This window comes from Zerene cesonia, chromosome 7 (assembly GCF_012273895.1).
Source record: "Zerene cesonia ecotype Mississippi chromosome 7, Zerene_cesonia_1.1, whole genome shotgun sequence".
Lineage (NCBI taxonomy): Eukaryota > Metazoa > Arthropoda > Insecta > Lepidoptera > Pieridae > Zerene > Zerene cesonia.
In genome coordinates this window covers 1,168,197-1,182,379 of record NC_052108.1, presented here as the reverse complement: position 1 = coordinate 1,182,379, position 14,183 = coordinate 1,168,197, and the positions used below count along the sequence as shown (strand labels likewise).

General features: G+C 33.4%; 2 protein-coding genes across 2 annotated transcripts in view; both read left to right on the top strand.

Annotated features, from left to right (window-relative positions):
- The window catches only part of LOC119840826 (transmembrane protein 64), a 29,107-nt gene extending 22,382 nt beyond the window's left edge, over positions 1-6,725 (top strand). The window contains exon 3 of the mRNA XM_038367586.1: positions 932-6,725. Coding sequence (XP_038223514.1) covers positions 932-1,057 — 126 coding nt within the window. The 3' untranslated portion in view covers positions 1,058-6,725. The remainder of the gene's footprint in view (positions 1-931) is intronic.
- Positions 6,726-7,553: 828 nt separating this feature from the next.
- The window catches only part of LOC119840665, a 9,364-nt gene continuing 2,734 nt past the window's right edge, over positions 7,554-14,183 (top strand). Inside the window, exons 1-6 of the mRNA XM_038367363.1 lie at positions 7,554-7,740; positions 7,818-8,618; positions 11,225-11,339; positions 12,188-12,467; positions 12,674-12,736; positions 13,464-13,537. Coding sequence (XP_038223291.1) covers positions 7,560-7,740; positions 7,818-8,618; positions 11,225-11,339; positions 12,188-12,467; positions 12,674-12,736; positions 13,464-13,537 — 1,514 coding nt within the window. The 5' untranslated portion in view covers positions 7,554-7,559. The remainder of the gene's footprint in view (positions 7,741-7,817; positions 8,619-11,224; positions 11,340-12,187; positions 12,468-12,673; positions 12,737-13,463; positions 13,538-14,183) is intronic.

The window sequence follows — 14,183 nt, the reverse complement described above, 5'->3', positions numbered from 1 at the left end:
CTTTCAAAGGAATAATATTAATGATACAGACGGTACATTTTCTAATATTTCATCATGCTTTTATATCGAAATAGCTGCGCCCAGCGGTTTCACCCGCGTAAGTCCGTATCCCATAGGAAAATCGGGATAAAAAGTCGCCTATATGTCATTCCAGTTGTCCAGCTGTCTACGTACCAAATTTCATTGCAATAGGTTGTGTAGTTGTAGCGTGAAAGAGCAACAAACACACACACATCCTTACAAACTTTCGCATTTATAATATTGGTAGGATTCTAAGGAATTTAATCGATGTTCCTTTTAAATCACTAAACTCTATTTTAATCTGATTTAAATTGTCGTTATCGTCTTGTATTACCAATATTATTTACTCCATTACTCATTTAATTCTCCTTCGTAATGCTAAAGCTGATAACGGTTATCAGTCGTGCCCTGATGATGTTGTTGGCGATTTGTTACTTCTGATTGACGGATAATGCTATCTGCTATTTGATTTCGTTATTAAAAAATATTGCTTCATAATCGTAATGCGTCATTGTGTACTCTACAATCTAGATTCTAGATGTTTCCATGTGAATGTGAAATAAATTATTGCATGTTACAGTGCCTAATTGTTGTATAATTTAAATGAAGTTCTCAAACATGGGAGAGGTTCACTATACGACTGCTTTTTTTTGTTAGTGTAGCTGCTCGATAAGACAGTGGGTTTTCAAACATTTTAGAATCTGGAGTGATACCTTCCTCCCAGGGAATGTATATTATAAAAGAGATTAGATCGATTTTGTGATCTTTGAGCTGTTGAATTTTATGCAAAACAAAATCCTAATTCTGAAAAAGAATATTACCTTTCATATAAGGCAACTGTTAATTTATGTAACTTGTGCTAATGACATGCTTTGATTAATTGTTAATGTGTTATCCTTTCAATTTTCAGATACTAATCGGTATCACGCTCATGGTGTGGGTAGTGCAAAAGGCGCGAAAAGAGCTCACGATCGCCATAATGGCGGCCGAGCTCGGCAGGGACACGCTCTCGACGTCCAGCAGCTCCTCCAGCTAGCCCACGGCCCACACCTCGGAGGTGGAGAGCGCTGACAGCTAGGGACGCGCCCCGGGGTGCTTCGCCCCCATAGAGACATATGTGTGAACTGTGATATTATGTTTAGTCTGTGGCGGCAAATCGTTGGAGCTCGAATGGCAGCTGTAATTTTGACGTTTGTTTTTTTTTTTTAGTTTTGGCTATTTTGCTGGCTAGCGGCTGTTAAAAGTGTTATCATTGATGTTAGGATCGCGTGCAATTTTTGTTCGATGTATGTATGATTGTTGTAATAATTGTATCAAAGGTTTAAAGTCTTGGTGTTTGTGTGGAATTGTAGACGAAGACTTTATTGCCACTAAATTAGTTGCATACATAAATAATATTCGCCTCTCTAAAATTCAGTTTTATTATAACTGTATATATTCGTCCCAATAATCATTATATATTATATTAATATATTTAAAATCTACGTTGAATGTTGAAATATGGAACTGTTGGGTTTTAAATTATTTCTGCGTAGTAAGCCAAGCCGATAATAGCCGGTATTCACTATAAATTATTCCGGCAAATACGCGTGACACAACGGGTCAATAAAATCGTAAATTTCGTAGATTTGAATATTCTTATCTGAAGAACATCAATTGTTATGCTTTGTTTCCACTGGTGAAGGTTTTATCATGTCTCTATGTTGAATAATATTCCAATAATGTTAAATCTGTATTATTTGCTTATGAATGACTACTGTAATATGATATTCTGGTAGGTACAAAATATAACCTATATTCGGGTATAAACGAGATGAAAGTTTTGATGATGTAACAAAAATGCATTATACGTGTTAGCAAAGTTAAACGCATGACTTTTGCATGGGGTCTTTGTGTTGATCACGAAGGATGATCATTCAATTTTGTAGTTTTAATCTTAGCATCACTCATGTGTCATATCGCTAACACTGATCATAATTTTTTTCGTTTTTGTAAGTAAAAACGGTCTTCTTTATTAACCTTGTATGTCATTCTTTTTTTTTCTTTTTTTTTTCATTAACTGTTTGTTGACGTTTTTATTTGAATTTTGGAAAAACGTTTAGAAAGAAAAACAAAGTGGCTTTGTTTGCCTTTTTTTGTGATTTCCTATCATTTTATGAGTCAACTAAGTTGTTTGTTACCTTCCCCAAGAAACAGTTGTCGCATGCCAAAAAATGACAAGAAATGTTTAAAAATGAACGCGCGCCGCAATCGCGTATACTCTGTTATGAAAATACCCGCCATTTCCTTACGGAACACGCAAGGGCGGGCATTTGTTAATTCAGTAGGTAACATTTTACGATTTCACTCTTGTAATAAACTTGGTCACGTACACCCAATGAGCCATAACTAAACGTATTACGCGTGTGTGAAATGGCTTTTGTATTGTTAATTTTAAATATCAAAGACTCGGCTGCGTGGACAAAGGAGTCTATATGTGACTATGCATTAGGTACACCATAGACCATTTATTTATTTTTTTATTCACCAAAATTATTTTTAAATTATGTTTCTTTTAGAAATTAAAAACTTTTTAACGGATTTTAAACGCGATTTATTCATTATATTATTAACCCGTTAACGTTTCAAACACTTCACAGCGAGCGTGGTCACGGGGAGACTGAGATGTCTTGAATTCTTATTCTTTCTAATGTTGGCATTCTTTACGTCGAAGTTTATTTTTCAACAAACCATATAACGTGTTTGTGGCTGTGAAAGTATAAAACATTCTCAAGCTAGTAACATGGACGCATACCAAATTAAGCGTGTAACTATATTCAATAATACTAAAATTTTAATGATTTGAGCAAGAAATAATTATGTATTTTACAGTTTAAACAGTTGAAATGTATGTACGTATAATAACCCAAATGGAACGTAATTTTTTTTTTCTTTTAAAAAAATAAATATAAAAATATAATGAGTAATTACAAGGAACAAAGGAATTCCAACAATCGAAGTGAGTTCGTTAACCACAATCAGTGTGTGTCTCGTGTTGTTTTGATTTCAGAAATATTTTTTTATGTATTTATATGTTGGAATTGGTCCAAACGGAACGCTGCGACGCAACGTAAATATACGTATGCTATAACATACTGACGAGAGGTTTTACGAAGCGAGAGATTTTTTAAATAGTCGAAGCTAAAGTTTAGTACATCAATATCATAATGATTATCAGCCCGTATTGTTTCCACTATAGGGACACGCGCCTTCTATGAGGGTTCAGGCCATAATGCACCACAATGGATTATGGCCAGGTTGGCACATGTCAAATGTCGTCGAATTTTGAATTCTTCGACATGCCGCTTTCCTCACTATGTTTTCCTTCGCCGTTTCGAGGCTTGGTTATGTGAATAATCTGCAGTTAAATAGAAAAATCTACTTATTTCTCGGACACACTTTCTTTTATATATTATGAAGTGCAAGTGCAATTATTGATTCGTATTTTTTTTCTGTGTCAATTATTCAGAAATTATACCATGCTTTATGCGTTTTGTTTTAAGAAATGTCTTATCTAGTTCCGTAATCTAAAGTAAAGAACGCATTGAGTTATCATCAAAGGCATCTAAGTGCAATTAGTCGTTAAATAACCCACGTAATATATCTCAAAAAGAGTAAAGAGTTTGTACTTATTCATTTTAACTGCAAGTTATTGCTGGCACATTCGCCAAATTTTTCTTATTTCCTTGCCTTTCAAACCGGATCTAGATAAAAAGACCAATTTTATAAAAAAAAAAATGCCTGTAATTATAGGTTTGATATAACATTAATAGTAAGATAATGTTGAGTACCGAAAAGCTATCATCACTAGATAGTAAAATTACGTGAATAATGCGAGTTGTATCGCGCCTAAAGATTAAACCTTGTTATCAGCTTATCGCTTATAATCGGATAACTAAAACGTAAAAGGTTAAATTGAAAAAGAGAATAGCGACATATTTAGTCCAAGGACATGCATAAATGTTAAAATAAGAAGTTATTAGTAATTCAAGTCTTACATTGCCATTTTTATATAGTCCTGTTCATGTATAGAAATTCAACTGAATGATCGATTTGGCTGTATGAATTAAAGCCTTTGCCTGACGAAATCAAAAAGATGTTTTTTTGGCGGCAAAAATAATGGTTAACTGTCATTATTGATAATATTATTATATATCTATTTTTTTCGATCTCGAAAACTATTTTTATGTGCAATCGAGTCTTCGTCACTATTAAATTCTTGACAAATCTGACTGGAAACTGCATGCTGTATTTTTTCCTGTATTTAGTTCCCTTAATAGTCGTGATGTGGTTGAAATATTTGTATGTATATAAATGGGTAATAATGTACTGTTATAGGTAAAAAATACTAGTAATATTTTCGAAAATTGTACGACGAGTAGTATTAATATTGTTGCCAAAATTTGTCATAGTCAAAAGAGGCATAATGTAAAAATTATCTGGATTGTAGTGTCGAGTTTTGTTTAAAAAAAAACATTATAGGTAGCTAAATTTCTATGTATAGTAATGCAACAATCCTTAATAATTGATATTCTGTATTTGGAAATATTTTGATTGAATTATTAAGATTTGCTGTAGAACATTTTGTTTAGTTAAATTAATCCAAAAATGTGTTAGAAACCATTTCGGTTTAAGTTAATTTCGATAATTTTATAAACAATGTGATATAACGTACAAAGTCTGTTGAATGGGACCAGGGTTCTTAGTTTGTCACTATAATGTTAACGGTTTTTATTTTACTTGTTATGTTCTTAAAAGTTTTATTTTATATCTACAAAATTTAAATGAAACCTCTTTTGACAGTGACTGTACATATTATAAAAAAGTAAGACATGGTATTAAATATGTACATCCAAATAGATGAGATGTTTAAAAAAGTTTATTACTCTATGTCGTGATTGGCGCCAAAATATCTATGGGTGTTCTGTAAAAACATAAACTTACGAATAAGAAAATGCATGGTCCGCGGAGTGAAAATATTTATCGAGAAAATGTTGTCAACGTTGTAAAAAATATGGTAATAAAATATATTGCTTCGATAGGATTCGATTATGTTGTGTAAATATATAAATGTGTATTGTAGTGACTGAAAGCGTGGTGTGACTTTTAATATTAATTTCAAAGAATTTGATATTTTTACTCTGGAATTAAAAAAAAAAAGAAAAATTCATATGGATATATTTACATCATACACTCAACAATTATACCATCAAGTATTTGTTATATTGCAACGTTTGTAGCAATGTTTAAGGCTACTATTTGTTTAGACACGAAATTATCATTTCACTTTAATAATTTTTTAAAAAATGTTTAATATGTAAGCATATATCTAATTGTTTTTTATCATTTAAATAAAAGTTGTGTTATAATAACTATTTTATATCCTTTTTGAGATTATGTCTGAACCCGAGGTATCGAGTGTACAGGATGAATGGATATTTAAGTTATATATCCTAAATTATTATAGTTTAAGAAATACGAGTAAGATGTACATTATTGACGCATGTATTCTTCAACTAAATTGATTAGTGCAATACGAACTGTATATACATAATGTTAAAGTATAATTTTGATATGCATATGTATATTATTATAAGTAAAATTGTTTCTACCATTATGTATTCCAAAGACTGATATTTTCTTATTTTTTTAAAGGTTCCGTACACATTTGTTAGATGTTTCATTAAAAAATTTATTGTAATCATATATAATTTTGTTTGATCCTCCGTATTCGATTGAATACCAAATTATTCATTCAAAGATTTTGTGCGGAACCTGCATATATTCCACTATCACTTATGTCTTTAAATTAATTTTGATCTTCCCTTTTTAGCCCACTGGTTGCCATATAAAATTATATATTTATTTATTTGTTTGAGAAAATAAGTCTGCTGTAAAAAAATATGATAATTAATATAATCTTTCAAAGCAATGACCACAAACATCGACCTGTGCCATACTGAGAAATTGTATTTTCACTATTTAGTATTTATGTTCAATCTGTTGCAAAAAAAAAAAACATATTTATTCGTGTTATTTTAGCCAAATATGAATTTATTTACTGTTGGAGTATATGTGCCAAAAATTATTTTCAAAATTGACACTTTCAAAAAATCAAAAATGGGTTGTTTGAATTTCATAAAACTTCATTCACATTCTTAAACGTTCTTTAGTATCGTATGTAGTAAAAACTTAAAATCCCGGATTTTACTGAATACAAGTTTGTAACATCAGCACAGATAATAATTTATATCATCTGTTGAATTACACCATAGAGTATGCAGTTGTTTTTTTTTTTTTTTGTAAAGTAAATCACGAATCACATATTGTATTGCAACCATTTTACTTCAACCAAATTTCTCTGTCCATTTTATTAAATAAGTTAATATACTTCAAATAATTTCTATACTCCAGAATAAATATTCTAAATAACATGTTATTTAACCTTACTTGTGTACTATAATTACTTAATAATAAGCAATGTGTGATGCTTAAAAAGCTAAAAATAATATGCTCAGTCTTATATTCTATATTTTGTAATAATACTTTAACTATAAAATTATATGTGCATTTATTGTAAACGAATTTATTTTGTGTTGGTTTTAACTACCCACTGTTATGTTCAAAAACTATGTTTAATCAAAATAAATGAATGTTAATATTTCGATCGGCTTTTTTTTATTTTAATTTACTATCTTTTACGCCCGAGGCTTTGCTGCGTAATCAAAAGAAAATATAGACAATCCCGGGGTTTTCTATATCTGGATAAAACTATCCTGTGCCCTCTCCTCTCTCCTCTCGTGAGTGTGAAACTGTGTTCCAAATTTCATCCAAATGGGCGTACGAAAGACAATTTTATAAGTCAGTGTTAGATTGTTTGTTTATTATGATTATTATTTATTTAATTTTTAGTTATATAGCATTGCAACATGTTTATTTATATTATTTATTTATCAGGAGCATACCTTTTATCTATGCACCTAGGATATTTTATAAGTCTTTCTACATACTTTTAAAAAATATCTATTTATCCGATTCTATTTCACAGTATGCCACTAAATGTAAAACAAAAAATGCAATTCAAAGTTCAACACAAATGAAGAACATTGTTGGTCCATGTAATAATATAACTTATTTCATAACCATTAGAGGGCACATAGACAAACATTATTGTTATGTACTGCTTTTAAACCATTAACCAACTTTAAGAAGCAGGAGTACAATATACATTATAAGGACCGAAGGAAATAAAAAAAATAATGCTTGAAGTTAAATACAAGTGTATACCTCATTAAATATCTTATTTCATTATCTAGTATAATAACCGTAGGCAATAACATTAACGACCCTGGATCTGGAGCGTTTGTGGGTGTTCTGAGTTGTCGTTTAGTAATTTATAGAACGCATTCTTTTTCAAATAATAACAATAATTTTTTCCTAATAAATGAAGTTTGACGTTTGGTTTCCGAACGAAATTTTGAAATGTCATTTTCGTTATAATGGCGGAGGATGAAGATGGTGTTTCGGACAAAAAATCGCCTCAAAATTCAAATAATTCGGAAACCACTGACGGTAACCAGCCCAGCACATCAAAGCCAGATTTAGGCATTGAGGAGGCTAAATACGATAGCAAAGAAAATGGCCATAAATCTCCAACAGAGCCGAGTAGTTCATCATCAAGTGAGTGTTTTGCGGAGTTGTTTTTTGTTCGTCTATATATAAAGACATTCTTAAGCTAGCGTGCTTTATTTTTGCAGAAACGGGAGCGATGCGCAAGGAGGATAACCCCTTTTCGTTTCGACATTTCCTGAAACGGGATCTCTCATTACCGGGCAATTCAACATACGAGAACACCGGCGCAAGACCGAAGGTTTACGCGAACACAGTGCAGCATTCACCAACTAGATTAGACAAAATAGACATTCATAGTGATTCGAGACGTGACAAGAATCGTTCCAACGAAAATAAAGCCAAAGAAAAGAAAAACGACCTTGTGGTACATCGTAATAGTGAGGACGCGTCTTCGAGTAGTTCAGTAGAAATTCCCTTTAGTGTAGTTGAAGAATCCGAATCTAAGCACAATTATTACGCAGATAGTTCAGACGGGCCGTTCTTCCACAGGCCTAATCTGGCATCTGAGCCCCTGGGCATGCCATCACTTCCTGATTTTGTTCAAGATCACATTTTAGTGGAGCAAGCGTATTTAAACTCGAACGGACCTATATCAGTGGATCTTGACAATTTACCAGATTTTACATATACCAATTCCAATTACAATGCTGGTTCTTCTTCATCGCTTGGTAGGCGAAACAAGAATAGCTATGGTAGCAATAGGAATTATGACTATGATGCTTATTTGGGTGCTGCGTCCACGTCCGCGGAGTCCGGCCCGTCGAACCGCAACATCCCGTTGGACCTCCCTGTGGGAGCGGAAGCAGCTCCTCCACCTTTGGACTTAGTGCACCTAAACTTGGATCTCACTGAGTCAGTGAATCCCGCTGACAGAAGGAATGTTTCACCACGAAATAACTTTCCGCTGGACCTTCCACCTAATGCTGGTAAGTGTAATTCATTATATGCAACATGCGACTGTTTTTACAAAGTAACTGATTTAGGGACATCATTTTGGTTGTGGTAGAAAGACAAAGGATCAAAGCTATATTAGAATATTCACTATTTTGATCTAGTTAATTGTTTATTTTAGAAGATTTTTAATTATTTAGTATTTTAAACACAAAACTCTTGATTATATTTGAGTTTTTTTTTCCATGGACTGTTGTCACCTATATCCCTAAGGTGGCAGGTACCACCCCGAATTGTAAAATGGAACCAAGTGAAAACATTTCCTATTAAGTACAAAAATAATCACGTCAGGCAGTTGAAAACCCACAGAGTGATCTAGTAGTGAAACAAAGAAAAGTACAATCAGATTATGAAGCACTTTTGCTCTTTTTTAAACACCAATTGGTTTAAAATGTCATATATTTTCTCATATTTTCTGGAGAATATTCTGAAATGTGTGGTGTATAGTTAAATTTTGTTTTGAGTTACTAAATATGTGTATTACTGATAAGCCCATAATATATGTGCATATAAGTTCTAATTCTTGAAATAATTGCATAATTGATACTGTGTGTATGAACTTGTGATACTTAAGAACTGCTCGAATTTTACAATAAATTGTTATCTAATTAAACCTTCATAGATTTTGGCCCGAACCTTCATAGAAGGCCTGTGTTCCTCCAGTGGGAACTTAATATGATGATAAGTATTATAATAAAATGTAGGACTGGTTATGTCAAAAGTTGTGTGGAAAACTATGCCTCAAGTGAATTTTCATAGCATAAAGTATATGAATCATTAAAGCAAAGTAGAGTATTAAACGATAATAATATATTAAAACAGCAGTGGTGGCTCAGTGGTGAGAACCTCAGACTTCAAAATCGATAAGTCGGGGTTCGAGACCGGGCAAGCATGCACGAAATAAATTCATTTAATCTGTACATGTGGATAACATAACCACTGCTTAAAATGATGAAGGAAAACATGTGAGGAAAACGGCATGTCCAAGAATCAAGAGTTTGACGACATGTGACATCTGCCAACCCGCACTTGGCTAGTGTGGTGGATTGTGACCTGAACCCTCATAGGAGGCCCTTGTCCCAGCAATGGGAACATGTATGGGCTGATGATGAATATGATAATAATCATATGCATATACATAAAAACATTTGGTAAATTGGTAAATTTGCTACCTTGACCTCGAATATGTGTATATTAGTATACACACAATATACATGTATATTCAAACTATGCTTCGCATTTTCTATATTGATTATGAGCAATGAAATTTTGCATATTATAATGTGGATTTATATACAATTAGCCATATTGGTACTGCGCTGGTTGATTGGGATAAAAACATTTCAGTCGTTCTAGAGGTTATTTAGTACAAACAGAAAGAGTATACTATCACTCTTTATACCAGTCTTATGTTAAGAAAATAGTGTACACTGTACATGTTATTTAAAAGCCAGTAAGTGGTGACCATTTAACAATCAGGAGGCCAACTTGTTTCTTTGCTTTGTCCTTAAAAAAAATTACAGAGTCAATCTGAATTTAATCAATTTGTTATTCACATGTTCCATTAATTTATTTGTATTGCGCGATCAGCCCCGGCCCAAACCATGGTTAAAACCAAGGATTTCAATAGCTTATATCTTATTCTCGAAGATAAGATATAAAAAATCATAAAAGCTGCTTAGTAGTTTACTGCATCAATGAGCAACGAACATTCACTCATCCTTACAAACGTGCTTATTATTTGACATTCATTTTCCATAATTTAGTTTATCTTTCTGGATAGATAGTTCTAAATGCTCAACCGATTGAATAAAATTCCTTGCAAAGTTATTGCAAAGCAATGTCAATTCACAACTATTTCCTGAAAATAGAATAGACGTAATATGCACATATTAATATATTTAAAACTGATGGGGGTCAATCATTGTGACCTCTTTGTATATTTCAGTGATTTACAACAAAAAACTGTTGACAATACAATAGGTTTTTTTTTTCTTTGCTTGCAATTGCTAAATGCTTATCATGAAACAATCTGTAATTTATGCAAGTTCTATCGTGTATGAATATTAATGTTATGAATTGTGTGCTATAATATTATTGTGATTTTAACAAATAAACATATAACTAAAATTTATTGATCGCTGTATTCATGCAGTATTCTCAATTTTTTGTTGTTGTTCATGATTTTTGGATGTTCAAAAGAACTATAATAAAACATCTACTATATCTGTGCTGGCACATGTAAGAGAATAAAGAAAGAATGATGAGGGATTAGTCTCTATCTATATTCAAGTTTCACACCTATTTTTTGTGCATAAATATTAAATTAAAACATTTAAGAAGTTTTTGTCAACTATAGAATGATATTTCAATTAATTGTAATGGAATTAAATTTTATTATTTGTTTGTATATATGTTTTTACGCATATTTGCATGCTTAATACTAAGGGAAACCCGAAGAACAATTAAATTAAATTGATTCCCTCCGCCCGTAAACATTCGTGATGTTAGGGGAACCTCGAATGCATTTCCGGCCTTATGTTAAAAAACCAAGGAAAGTTAATAAATAATCACTTTTCAGGTGCGGAGTCGATGCGATTACCAGACTTCCTGCCCGTCCACCCCGGCAGGACCTCGCCCGAGCCGCAAGCGCAGAACGAACAGTTACAGCAGCTCGTGGAATTGGAACGGACCAGGTGAGGTTATAGATAACTATCCAATATGAAATGAAAATAAAAATCATTTATTAGACATATTGACAGTACATGAAATATGGACCCAAGACTCCTAATATAGCTATCGCTGTGTTTCAGGCATCTGTGTCTTCATATATAGATATTAAAAGTTCAATCTGAGTTGTTATTTAGCAAAATAAACTATATTTTTATACTTTTTTGTTTTTTGCAACGCGCTATCCTCATGAGCTACAGCAGCAATTTCTGAAAGGGCCTGTTATGTATAATGATGCTTTAATTCTATGTTTTTATTTGTTCATGTTTATAGAATAGTGACTGTGGACTACCTCGTAGCAATTTTTTCGTAGTTCATCTTTTTTTTTATGTCATAGCGGGCAACTGAGCTGGTGGTTCGCCTGATGGTAAGCGATCACCACCGCCCATGAACATTCGCAAAGGTAGTGCCTCTGCGAATGCGCTGCCCGCTTTTTTTTTTTTTATGTCATAGCGGGCAACTGAGCTGGTGGTTCGCCTGATGGTAAGCGATCACCACCGCCCATAAACATTCGCAAAGGTAGTACCTCTGTGAATGTGCTGCCCGCTTTTTTGGGTTAAGGGAAAAGGAATGGATTAACGACTGGAAAAAGGAATGGACTGGGACGGGTGAGGAAAAGGAAACGGGCCTCCGGCTTCCCCACTCACCGTACGAAACACAGTGGCATGCCACTATTTCACGCCGGTTTTCTGTGGGGGTGTGGTACTTCCCCGGTGCGAGCTGGCCCAATTCGTGCCGAAGCGTGCTCGACTCCCACAATAAAATCATCTTTCAATTCTTTGATTCTTATTCACTTAGCCATATATATTTGCAGGTCCGAACTATTCATGGAGCGCAACAGGCGGCTTCGCGCTGAGGAAGAATTAAACTCGGGAAGGGAAGCCATCCGTTTGCTGCGAGCTGAACTCAGCGCCGTCCGAGCCGCCGAGACGGCGCTGAGAACTCAACTCGGTGACGTCAGACTCGCTGAGACGGCGCTGAGAACACAACTCAGTGACGTCAGACACGCTGAGACGGCGCTGAGGACCCAGCTCAGTGACGTCAGACTGTCTGATGAGACTGTGCACCGGGAACATAACTTCTTGGACGCAGCGGTGAGTGGGCAGTTAATGTTGAGACAATGCTGAGAATGTGAGGAAGTTTATCGTTGAAAGTGTATTATATTGTTAGATACAAAGAGATATATGGAAATAGATAGAGAACCTCTTTTCAAAAACGTTCCTTTTTATTTATTGTTATATAATAAGGTAATTTATTTATTAAAATATTGTAGAATTTAAATAAAGCGATATATTTACAGGCTCGACCCGCTGAGCCTGAATCTACAGTTGTGGAGTTGAAAAATGAAATAAAGCGACTACAGGTTGGTTTTCTTCATAATTTTGATTTTAATTTTGCTAATATTATAAATGCGAAAGTAACTCTCTCTTAAATAAATATTCTTAGTAATTGTGCATGTTTTCAATTTGTCATGGCATGTTCTTTCTTTCTTTCTTTCTTTTTTGCTGTCGGGAATCATACGAGAACTCGAACTATGTAGGTAAAATCCCATCAATGTCTAACTAACTTTCATTTACTAGCGAGGACATGGTCAATTAAAAGTTGAACAGATGAAACGGAAAGACAAACAAACAAACATGCTTGCGCATTTATAATATTATTGAGAATTATAAATATTATTATGTAAATTATGTTTCACACAGCCGGAGGCCCCAAAAAAAGTCGAATTTTACTTATAAAAATATTTTAATTATAAAGATTACAAGATGTCTTGCACGATGCAAGTGGTAAAAAGTAATGAATATAATACTAAACTTATTTAACATGAAAACTTAAAATTACGTCGCACCAAAGGAATTCGCTGCATACAGTAATATACGTTCCCGTGCGAACCGTCGACTCAGCGTTACATTAGGGTTCCGCTGGCGTAACTTGTACATATAACGACTATGTCGATATTATGTTTATAGATGAATGACAACTCAGATGTAGAGATAACTTATTTGATTTGTACAATCGCCTTTTTATTTTATTCACTTAATTAATTAACTACTTATTTAAGAATTCAATGAATATTCAATTGTTTTCAGGAGGAATTATCGTCCTCTCAAGAGGAGGTCCGGACCCTTAGAGCTGCCTCTAGTCTCGCTGAAACCTCACTACGGTAAGTTTTATAACACACATTATATGGGTATTTATCTTATATATAAAATTACCGTGTCACAATTTTAGTAACCGAACTCCTCCGAAACGGCTGAACCGATTCTTATGAAATTTTGTGTGCATATTGGGTATGTCTGAGAATTGGCCAACATCTATTTTTCGTACCCCTAAATGATAAGAGTAAGGCAGAACACCGTTTGCCGGGTCATCTAGTAAAACATAAATTTATCCCCTTTACAGTTACTTACGAGATGGTCAGTGGGTTGAGCTGGTTCAAACAGAAAATGGCTTAATCAAAATATGTCTGTTAAGCATTAAATCGTTCGTAATGTTAATGATTGGATAGGTCACCTCACGTAAGATTATGTTACATTAGAATCTAACTCGTGAGCTTAGATCTATAATATTGCGCAACAGATTTTGATGGAGTTGTTTGTTATAGATAGTGACTCGAGGAGGATTTTATGTATTATAACTCTTATCTAAAATCCATTAAATAGTGAAGAAATAATGTTATTTTTTAAGGTTTATAAGTAATTAATTAAAAATATAATATAGGAATTTAGATACGTCAAAGATAGAGATAGAATTTAGATATTTTCACGGTATAGGGAAAGAGGCATTACTCCGAATTTAACGCATGCGAA